At 41.2% G+C, this 12189-nt stretch overlaps 1 protein-coding gene across 5 annotated transcripts in view; it reads left to right on the forward strand.

Moving 5' to 3' along the window:
• Positions 1 to 12189, forward strand: part of LOC139054648 (chitinase-3-like protein 2) — a 30232-nt gene that overhangs the window by 13186 nt on the left and 4857 nt on the right. For all 5 annotated transcript variants that reach the window (XM_070532005.1, XM_070532009.1, XM_070532008.1 and 2 more), the window contains 4 exons: positions 1866 to 2125; positions 2801 to 2901; positions 5492 to 5612; positions 10330 to 10524. In XM_070532005.1, coding sequence (XP_070388106.1) covers positions 1866 to 2125; positions 2801 to 2901; positions 5492 to 5612; positions 10330 to 10524 — 677 coding nt within the window. The remainder of the gene's footprint in view (positions 1 to 1865; positions 2126 to 2800; positions 2902 to 5491; positions 5613 to 10329; positions 10525 to 12189) is intronic.

Raw genomic sequence — 12189 nt, forward strand, 5'->3', positions numbered from 1 at the left:
TTGCTGTGTGGCCTGGTGAGGGGCCCTTTAGCAAGCGGAACATCTGGCTGGCTACCGTATACTCTGAAGGACAGAAACGGGACGGATAGAAGGGTCAGAGAGATAGAAAGGAAGGGAAGGCGAAGGCAACGCAAACACACCCATTTAATGCTCAAGTACTGAGAAGGGAGTGCGAGGGTGGTAAATAACTTTAATTTTATTCTGCATATTACAGAGAAATACTGAGTGTAGTCGAAATGCCAGAATTCGAAAAGTTCGTTAGTATCTAGGAACCCTTGGCTTAGGAAGCGCTTAGAGGTTATAACAAACGCGTTCATTAGGGTCTAATAGAATAAAGCATCTGGATTCAAAATCCGAGATCCAGTCAGGGACTTTTTCGATTCCAAAAAATTTGGCTACAGGTGAAAAGCTTGTAACAGACAGGAGCTTTTCTCTCCGCTGAGAAACTGAGCCCTAATTACGCTGCTTGGTCTCTCCCGCCTCTTTAGAAACAAGTTGCGTGGGCAAAAAACTTGACTTGCAGCTCATTATATTGAGGGGTTGTATCTGTTTTTACCGGATACATTCAAGGCTTTTAACAAATGCTCAAAGCTCTGAGAAGACATATTCAATAATGAGAGCGTCATTATGCCCGACAATTTGAAACCAAAACACTGCCGTCAAGATCGAGCAGATATCTTGCCCGTGCCGAGCCAAAAGTTCTGCTCGCTAAGCCTTTTTCACATATTCCTTCCATAGCCACCACGAGCGAGGTGGTTGCTATCAAGAAATATGTTAATCGGATTGCATTGATTCTACTATTCATTTGCATAAGCCTTGTTGTCGTATATGAAAACAAAACCTACTAAGCTTAGATGAAAGTTAAGTTCAATCATTTTAGGCCCTCTGCAATGTTTCAGAGCCTTTCGTCGTAAAAATTCCAGTTTCACATTCGAAAATAGTCAAACTTTTCGAGAACCGCTACGAATGTTGTCTGTCGCATTCGTATATGGTAGTCGCGACACGGCCGGTGCAACCTTGATACCTCCTACAAGCAAGCATCCGAGCCGCGTCGTAGATGGAATCTACATTTAGGTGCACGTTAAAGAACTCCAGGAAGTCTAAATTTCCGGAGTCCTCCACTACGGCATGCCTCATAATCAGAAAGTGGCTTTGGCCCGTAAAACCGCACAATTTATTTAATTGTAGATGGAATAATGTAAATATTTTGTTCTCTTTCATGGTATAGTAAACGCAATCTAAACGGGTAAGTTCTTCAGCAAATTATGACCTATGCAATGACCATGGGAAGAAAATAAAAAGAAAAAGAAAGGTATCGCTGAACTTGCACAGATCGCGGGACATAAGATGAAATGGATATGGCGAATCGGTTCCACGGAGGCTGGAAAGGTGGAGGAAGGCTGATGAAAGGGAATGTTGTCATCCATCTAACTGTACAAGGAGACTTCCTTTGTTGCTTTGTATTACAGTAGTGTGGATGACAACTTTCCCTTTCAAGAGTAGATTGAATGATGTCAAATAGGTGTTGTGTCACGGAACTAAATCTCACTTCTCGGCTATATATGGCATCTGTAATCATTCAGTTCATGGTACTAATCCTCTTAACAAACACGACGAAAAACTTAGTCGCATCTTCGCCAAATCAATGCGACTGATACTGGAGTCTTCATAAGCTGGTTCCTTTGCTGCCACTGCTTAATGTGTACAAGGTTTGTGTATAGTGGCCGAAGCGTCCTTTCGTTTTCATTTGTGTTTGGCCAGTGACAGCTAAAAGATTTTACGCTTGAACTTTTTCTCATCACCTGAAGGGTGCGCTACCTTTAACTCTTAACTACAAGGGCCTCCTATTACTTCTGGTATCGCAGCTATCCTGCGAACGCTGGGGCGAATCAGACACGACACAAACGCAAAAGAAGTCAAAACCCTCGTCAGCTACGGCGCCGGCGCGCACGTGCAAAGCCTGCTGAACCGCATCCGGGACGACAAGGAGGCCAATAAACTGGTGGACCGTATAAAGACCATGCTGGAGACCTTCGGACTGGACGGCATCAACTTTCACCTGGAAGGGCCCGGTCCCCTCGTCTGCAAACAAGAAGACATCAGGACCATAGTCAACTTCATCAAGGTGACTGCCTGCTCGACCATCCATCATCTCCTTGCTAAGCTACAGTGTCGAGAACCGTTTTGGATTGTGTCGGCTGTACATGACCTCACTGTCCATTCCCAATTCCGAACTCACGTCGTCGGAACTGTAATGTTTCCCTGGTTAAGGTCTAGTGGCACTCAGATCCGGATATGACCTCATGGTGAAGACACACTCAGGGAACATTTCGACCGAAAATATGCAGAGAAAGAAAATAATTAAAGGCCCGGATGTGAATCAGACGGACGTAAGGTTGGCTGAAATAAACGCGGAAAATGTAAAAGGCCTTTCGTGAGTGGAAACAGGGTGGAAAACGGAATAGTTTCTTGAGTTCAGCAATATGCGCCTCGCGGGCATAGAGGTCTGGGCTAGAAATGGCTAGTGCCATCCAAACGCAATTGTTGCTTTTCTAAAGGGCCGTTAGTTGGACCTAACCAGGCCTCCCAGATCTTCTCGATTTCGTCTTTCATGTGATTACCATGGAGATTGTATCCTATACTCTTAAGTGCTTGCAGAGGAACAACGAAATATAATGTGGCTCTTGTTGTAGCCTGCTTTAGGTCAACTTAACAGCCATCTTAAGTGCAAATAATTGTAGGGTGCCCCTAAATTCCAAAATATATGTTCAATCTGCACAAACTCTTATTCTGTGCGCAGAATCTCCGGCACTCGGTCAACAAGCAAGTCCTGATCACGGCTCAACTTCCCGCCTGCCGTGACACCAAGTGCAACTTGTTTATGAGCGACACGATGGCAAGGTACACCTTCTGGCACAAACGGCGTCGAACCGATGTCGAATGCTAATAGAACTTTTGGAACAGGCCACCGACTCAGCAACCCCTTGCAGTCGGTATATCGAAGTCGGTAGATTGAGTGTAGACCAAGCGTCACGACTCGATCGCAAAAGCAACTGTCGAAGGAATAAGTCAGCAAACTAATAAGTGCGCAAACGGTTAAAAACCACTACTGGAGTGTCGGAGTATTTCGGGGCCGACTTCAAAAAGCGTTAGTTTCGAAGCGTTGTCAGACAATGGTCAGCTGCCTTCCCTAATAGTCAATCTGACATCACGATTAGCTGGGATATGCAATTACCAACATTTCCAGCTGAGAAACTCGTTTTTGTGAATACGGGGGCTGTGATGCGTCTGTTCATATACAGAGTGTTTCAGCGAACACACTGAAAAATCCCTAAAGGTAGCCTGTGGCAGATAACGTAATTCTAGTTCCTGAAGTGGTACACTTGAAGCAGCGGGCACTGCTCGCAAAAAAATTGAAATGCATAATAAAACAATTAAAAATGATTATGATATTTTCAATTAATTAGCTTATGGCCCATATTGCAATTTGCAAATTCTACCCATGGAGTTCGCAAGGCGGATCCACTTGGAACGATTTCTCAGGATGATACCAGTTCGAGATTTTAATTCCCAAACTTTGCGGAGAAACACTTTGGTGTTCCCGTTACTTTTGCGCATGAATGCATGAAATGACGTCTGGTTAACAAAGTAACTGGAACGCCAGTGCAATTCGCCGCAAATTTCGGGAATGAATATCGGGAAACTGGTGTCATCCTGAGAATTCGTTCCAAGTGGATCCGCCTTGAGAACTCCGCGGTTATAATTTGTAAATTGCAGTATGGACGATATGATAATTAGTTAAAAATTAATTAGTGAATTTTTGTTAATTGTCGATTACGAATTTCAATTTATTAATGTAAAGTTCATCCCTTCGAGTAAGCCAGCTCATGAACTAGAATTGTGCTATCTGCCACAAGCAACCTTTAAAACAGTTTGAAAATGCTCGCTGAAACACCCGGTATAGAGGGTGTCCCGCGTAACTTCTGGCAAAATTTGAAAATATATGAATACCATGTAGCTGGACAGAACCTAGGTAATGTTGTTTGCCGTCGCTTGGAACAATTGAGACTCACTTTCCTATTTTGCCTAATTACATATTTAGTTAACATTAATTAGTTAACTTCAAGGATATTGCGATCAGAGCAATATTGCTGGCCAGGCAATTGTAGGCCATCATGAAAAATTCCCAATGCATCTTTATGTTTCTCTATACATATAACATAACGGTTTTTTCCAAGCCTGACAGAAGCCCGCAAAAGCAAGCGAAAGGTGCCGCGTGGCGAGTCCCGCAGCACATTTTTTGTGTCTTGAGGGCGTTTTTAACGTTTGGAAAAAAACGTCGTGCGCATGGAGCAACAGAGAGATGAATCAGGAATTTTCACGATGGACTACAATGTTCGGATGGACAATTTCACGGGGGTTATAAGATTCGAGAAGTTAATTAGGTGTTAATAACAAATCATACAGTTAGGCAAAATACAAAAAGAAAAGTAGTCGGACTTACTCCAAGCGACGGCAAACAACCTTACCTCGGTTCTGTCCAGCTATGTGAGACACCCTGGGCGTGTGTATATAAATATATATATATATATATATATATATATATATATATATATATATATATATATATATATATATATATGTATATATATATATATATTTTAAATATATATACATATATATATATATGTATATATATATATATATATATATATATATATATATATATATATATATATATATATATATATATATATATATATATATATATATATATATATATATATATATATATATATATATATATATATATATATATATATATATATATATATATATATATATATATATATGAAAATTCATGCGGCAGAGACCACGTGGAGTGAAAGTGGTTCATGATAGTCATTTTCGGTGGTCGCCGATGTGGAATGGAAGCCAATGACACATTTCTAATAATATAACTGCAGCGCCCTGACATTCTGCTTCGTAGTGTTGCATAAAGCAGATTGGATTGGAGAACGCTTACAAAAATTACTTGCGGAGCGTCACATCTTTTCACCTCGAGTTTCAGGAAAGATATCTCGAAACTGACGCCAGTTCTCGAACTTGTGCTTAAACAGCTTCATTACTAAACTGCTTCATTACCGAACAGCTTCACTACTTCATTACCCGGCAGCTTCAATTAAACAAAACGAAATTGTACACTAAATAAGTTGCTTAAACTTAATTTGCGAAAGTTTGTAATTTGTGTAACATAAAATATGCGATTTGTCCTGTTCCTAATGTGTGCTAGTTAAAAAAACTTGCCGAACAAAGTAGTATGACGTGATCTACTGCAGGCTACATTAAGAAACAGTTATATTCAGATTAATGAGGGAGAAGGTCACATGGCATATAGTTGAGAAATCACAACAAGTATCCGCCTAGCTTTTATGGCGCTTGCAAGGAATGTTACGGAGTGCGTATCATGAATGTTTGTTGCTCAATGCAGGTATCTAGACTACCTGTTTCTTATCACGTTTGACTACAAGCTGGATGACCTGACCAGGACTAGGCTCACCAGTGGACTTTATCGATATAAAGATAATAACGGTTACACGACTACGGAAACGGTAAGCTGTGGCAGGAAGCATGATTTCCGGTTAACCTAAATGACGAAGACATTAAGAGAGAGAAAACACATGAGATGGGAAAGGCGAAGTTAACCCGAAGAAAAGCTTCTCGTTTGCTACCCTACTCTAGAAGAAGGGCAAGTGAGGAGGAGGGGGTGCAGAAGACGGAAAGAATAGCCCAGAAGGAAAGCAAACAGGCCAATGAAAAAAACTTGGGAGGACGCTTAAGCTTCGCCTTTAAGAGGAAGCTTTAGCTCGGGTGCTTCTATCTAAATAAATGTATAAGGAGAATTCGTTTTTCTGGGCAACCACTGCACCAAATTTGACGAGGTCTGTTGCATTTAAAAGAAAAACTTAAAATCTAGTGATTGTTTGTTTTGAATATTGGATTTAGGTCTTGAATTGTTTATTAAAAATTGTCAACAATCAAAACTTCTCAAAAAACGACACTATCACGTTTACAACTCTGTACCTTAGCAATGAAAAGTGATAGAACAATTCTGTGAATTGCAGCTAATAGTACATCTAAAGCGGACAAAATTGATCTGTTACACATGAATATCAAAAAAATTAGTAATATGAAAATAGATCCTTTGCAGAACCTTTGTAACCAACGTAACAAATTCACGTAAGATGCACAATGACATACCGAATTTGTCCGCTTTGAATGTTCTAATGGATGCCGTTTACAGAACCGTGATATCTGGTCTTGATGCAGAGCTATGAATTTGTAAACTTTGTTCTTCTATTTTGTTCAAACTGTCGAGTATTTAAAAATCATTTTAACAAAATTCAGGCCTAAATCTAAATTCCGCTTTCATCGGTCACTAGAATTTTACTTTCTCAAATGCGACAAATTTATTAAAATCGGTCCAGGGGTTATCTCAGAAAAACTTTTTTGCGTTTTACATGTATTTGAATGAGCCGCGTCGGAGTTGGGCCCTAGCTAAAGCCTGCTATTAAGAGGAAGCTTTAGCTCGGGCCCAACTCCGACGCGGCCTATTCAAATACATGTAAAAACGCAAAAACGTTTTTCTGAGACAACCCCTGGACCGATTTTGAATCAAATCTGTTGCATTTGAGAGAGTAAGATAAATTCTAGTGACTGTTGGAAGCAGAATTTGGATTTAGGGCTTGAATTTTGTTAGAAAGATTTTCAAAAATTCAGAAGTTCGAAAAAAATAGAAGCATGAAGTTTACAAACTAATAGCTCTGCATGAAGAACAGATATCGCGGTTCTGTAAACGGCATCCATTAGATCATTCAAAGCGGACAAATATTATATGTCATTTTACATCTTACGTGAATTTGTTACATTGTTTACGAGGGTTCTGCAAAAGTTGTAAATACATATTAATACATTTTTTGAGGTTCATGTATAAGATGTCAAATTTGTCCGCTTTAGATGTGCTATCAGATACAATTCACAGAATTGCGATATAATTTTTTCTTATTGAGTTGTAAACTCAATAAACTCTTACAGAGCAGTAAACTCTTACAGAGCTGTAAACTTGATAGTTTCGTTTTCTGAAAATTTGCAATTTTCGTCAATTTTTAATAAAAAATTGACAACCTAACTCAAAAATTCGAAACCAACAGTCACCAGATTTTAAGTTTTTTTTAAATGCAGCAGACCCAGTAAAATTTGGTGCAGTGGTTGCCGAGAAAAACGAATTCTCCTTTTACATGTATTTAAATAGGAGCACCCGAGCTAAAGCTTCCTCTTAAGGCTGCAACGCGATAGCGCTTACGGGCGCCGTTGACGAGGGCACCGACACTCTGCGGCAAAGGGCCCGATAGAAAACAGTGGTGGGCCAATCCCGGTGGCAGTGCAGGGCAGAGCAATGGCTCATACCCCAGTAAGGCAGAGGCTACAAGGCACGACTCTTCCAGGGCTCATACCCCTGTAAGCAAGGAAAAGGGAGTTTGCGCATGAGTTTCCGCGTAGCAAAATTATGTTTTCTCATGCATTCAGATTACAGTCCGACGCTATCATGTTTGTAGGTTGTGCATAAGTCGGACTTTACGAATTTCCTGACTTACTTTATTTTGAGAAATTCAATTACTTGAGTAACGCCTATGCGCCACGCGAAAGGCTGACGTGAATGGGGTTCGGGAGGCTTTTTCCTGACGGACAACGCTATCAATGGCGGACGCACACACCGAATTTCCGGCGACAAGGGGCGTTTCAGCCTATTGCATAAATAGAGGGGCGGGAAATGGTTGGGTCTTTGTAGTAAGTCGTGAAAACGCAGAAACCTCAATAGCACCGTGAAAAAAAAAATATTCTTGAAGTGATTGTCTGCTTGCTCTAGCAAATATTTTTCAGAACTTTTCGATGTAAACTGCCGGCCGTTGATGAAATTTTGCTGTTATTTGACCTGCTTCTAATCCTGTACATATCGCAAATAAACCTTCGTTTCTCCAAGTCTCCCTCAACGTCGGTCAACTCCCGCACTCAACGGCAAGGTCCCCTAACACATACAAGAGAGGAGGCGAGCGTAAGGAATGTTAGGCACTGGAGAAGCTGTGCCGGTGCGCTCTGCGCGGCACAGGTACATTAGTTGGCCGCGCAAGATGCATTGCGAAATAGGCGAGTCAGTGTTTCCGTGTATCTTCCTCCATGGAATTACACGTACGTTGAAGAGATTATCTGTATCTCCGCAACTTTCGTCCAGGCTAAAGTTAACCTCTCTTTGCCCAGAAGCAAGTGATGAGGCATAGAGATGCTGTGGCAAGAGTCCTGCAAAAGGAGTTGCCACACGTCGTCAACGCTTTGCAGTTTCTCAAAGTCGGTCATCAGTTGAGGACGCTAAAATTCTCGCACTCTGGTAAAATTGAGCTGGTAAATTATTCTAATTACCACTAAATATGCGGTCATCAATCTGCAAGTGTGCAGCAATTCTTTATTTACAAGTTCATTCTCCCGCTCCTCTGTAAGACACTTTATCTTTCTCAACACTACACAGTTTTAAGGGGCTGCGGAGAGTGTAGTGGCCTGCGAAGCAGCACAAGGGATTGCAAAGTGAAAAGAAAGTAGCAGGAACGTTCCCTGGTCCGAGGATTGCCCTGGCCTATACTGCTCGATAGTGTCTGATACTGCGGCAGACACTGCATAAATTATTGTATGCGATACTGCAATAAGGGCGTGCAGACGTAGCAGCCACTGGTTTCAATCTAGGTAGAATATCGAATGATTTTTGATGTCGTGCTGGGTTAATGGTGGCTTATCGAGGTGCAAACTATTTGTGTGTTAAATACTATTTATCGACAATTCATTATTATGCGTTTGGTCCACATATTGATCTAGTCTATCATGTGTTGTTTCACTTGTATCCTCTAGACTCCAAAAACATAGTTGCTCCAAGATGCATAGATGCAACCACTTACTCTTAACATTGATATTGTAAAAGCAGTGTGCGAATTTCTGCATGAATACTTCTGAACCGGGCGGCAGGAAATCGGTGAAGCTGCGATAGCAGCTATTTCACCTGTCCCCTATTTTTGCTGTATCTTGTACACATAAGCCGAAAATAAACGTTGAAAACTTCTGAAGCTGTACCTAGCATAGGATACGCACGGTAGTTGCGAGATGCATATTAATTTTCGCCACTTGGAATTAAACTATATTTAAGTACCAGATAGTATTTGTATTGCTGTGCTCAGTGGACAGTGGAATGCTGTAGACGCTAACCCGCGTCAATTGCCGTGACAATATGCCCAGCTATTGGCGATCGCACATCCCTGATGGCGCCAGGTCAGGCAGGCGGCAGAGGCCTGTGGGGCCCTGGACTGAGAGGCTCCGACCCCCCTCCCCCCTCCTTCAAATCTTTTCCATTTCAACAATGTTTCTTTCTATCTATCTATCTATCTATCTATCTATCTATCTATCTATCTATCTATCTATCTATCTATCTATCTATCTATCTATCTATCTATCTATCTATCTATCTATCTATCTATCTATCTATCTATCTATCTATCTATCTATCTATCTATCTATCTATCTATCTATCTATCTATCTATCTATCTATCTATCTATCTATCTATCTATCTATCTATCTATCTACTGCACGCTTCTGTTCTTCCGAAATAAGAAACTCGGGGCGGAACAAAAGTCCGAGTGCAATTATGCAGCGCCGAAACCCGCTTTTTTCAATACTGCGTGCTTAATTTGTAGGCATCTAGCGGCGCACTGCATTATTGTGGGTAGACACGAGTCCACTCATTGCCTGCAATCTGTTCTGGCTATATATATATATATATATATATATATATATATATATATATATATATATATATATATATATATATATATATATATATATATAATAGGGAATTCTGCATATAGAGAGCACTACCGAAGTCGTCGTTTCAAGGGGCATTCTATAAAAAGCCCACTGGGTGATTTTGCAATGTCAGTGCTCTAATGTAATCAATGAAGCCTCAGAAACATAACTATTCGAAATGAATACAAAGAGCCACTGGAGTAGCTTATGCCAAGTTTTCACACATTCCAAGACTAAGGATGACGTAAGTTGGGGATCCCTCACTTAACATAATAAAAGATTGTTGCCGTCCTTGTTTTGAAGCATTTCATTTCTCTAAATTAAGTCGTCTTTGTGCGCCTTCCTAAGCCCATTATTATCTCAGTAGAACTAAAGCAAATACATTAGGTGCCGCTTGACCAGTACTGTTGCTCTTACACGAATACAGGAGACGTGCCTAGGTCGCTGGATCGATGCTGGAGTGCCCAAGTACAAGATTGGACCAGGCCTCGCCACGTACGGCCGCAGCTTCACGCTCAATAACCCGGCCTACAATGGCGACAATGCCAAGCTGAAGAAAAACCACCCTCTCGGTTACGCAGCTGAGTTCTCGAACACAGACGGCTACATGAACTACGTTGAGGTGAGGGTGATCTCCCTGCCTTTAGGGAAAATATGCCTGGCGAGAGGTTCATTTTACCATGGAAGTAACATATATATATATATATATATATATATATATATATATATATATATATATATATATATATATATATATATATATATATATATATATATATATATATATGCAAATATATATATACATATTTTTTGCTTTCATCGCGTTCTTCGGTTTGTCTCTTTAACCACAGCTAGCAATCAGGTTATGCGGTGCTGTGAACGTTCGCTGCTTTCTTAAGAGAAAGCACGCGCTCCTACCCGACATACCTGCAATGCTGATGTTGCAGACTGTGAAGTTGAAGCACCTCGGTTGAAGTTCACATATTTGTTACGAGAAAGCATTGACCTTGCGATTTTAGCTGCTCAGTTGAACACGTTGTTCTTAGAGTTTTACTTCGAAAATGGGCCTTGAAACATATGAACGTCGAGTAGATGTTCTCCTATCTAGCAAAATATTCATTTTAATATTGTTTTCGATCTTTGTGAGCACCATCCTTGGTATTTAACAGTATCTTAAGAGTGCTCAACTTATAGCCAGAACACTTCAGTAATTACTTTGTTTAACGCAAAACAACGGACACAAGAAAGACGACAGGACAGGTGCTTCAGTAAGTATGGCCTGCGGCTGCCACTCGAACAATTTGTCACAATGGTGATTTTGTTCGAATCGATGATTGAAAATTTCAGCCAGCCGAGGACGTTCTCTATAGTCTCGTAATGGTGGCAGTGTCGCGTCCTGGCTAGGCGTTTTGTTAAATTTCTGCTTCTGAATTATGAGTCAAGGGCTGCCCCACAAACAAACTCTATCTTAGGTGCAAAACTTGAAGCACGTACCTTAGACAACCCACGTAACAGCTCTATCCATCCCCTATGCTCAACGAATAGTAGGTTACCAATCTCTAGTCCCCACACCATCACCCTAAAGCTCTCATTTGAAGCACCACTTGGTCGAGCCTGCAGTGCGGCGCACTTCGTCAAACGTTTAGCGCGGCGCACTTCAGCTTTCTCAGCATCGATAAGCCGATGTCAAGGATCCGACTCGGCTTCAACAGACCTCATCGAGCGCTGCCTCTTACCCAGAGGCATCACTGTTGTGGCACTTATGGGGGAGTGCGCGGATTGTACGAGTTTGACGATGCCTCGTTAGGCGTTGACGTCAGTACCTCCACACACGAACAGCTGCGCGCTCGCTTTCCACACCAAAGTATCGAAGGCGCCTGGAGTGTTGCTATATTACATTTGCAGTCGAAATGCCACTGAAAAAAACAAGCTTTATCTGCATAAAGACACTAACTAAAGCCGCAATGTTTCTTACACGCATGGTTCAACTTAAAGCACGAACAGTTGCTGCACGGCTCATAATGTACGTGAAGACACGAAGTATTCTGTATGCGTTCTGATTTCATCCACACGAGAACCATATGGAAGAAAGATTCCCAGTGTAAAAGCTGTTGTTTTCCATGCAATGAATGCCATTAAGCTGGGCTTCTCAGCCTAAAGTGGCTTATAGCGGTAAAAGCAGCTTCAGCAAAAGCTCGCAGTTACAATAATTTCGCATGCCAGCCCACCCGCATGTAAAGCTTTCGTACAGGTAGGTCTCAAGTATTGTGCGAATGTTATCCGCTGT

This window comes from Dermacentor albipictus, chromosome 1 (assembly GCF_038994185.2).
Source record: "Dermacentor albipictus isolate Rhodes 1998 colony chromosome 1, USDA_Dalb.pri_finalv2, whole genome shotgun sequence".
NCBI classification, from domain to species: Eukaryota; Metazoa; Arthropoda; class Arachnida; order Ixodida; family Ixodidae; genus Dermacentor; species Dermacentor albipictus.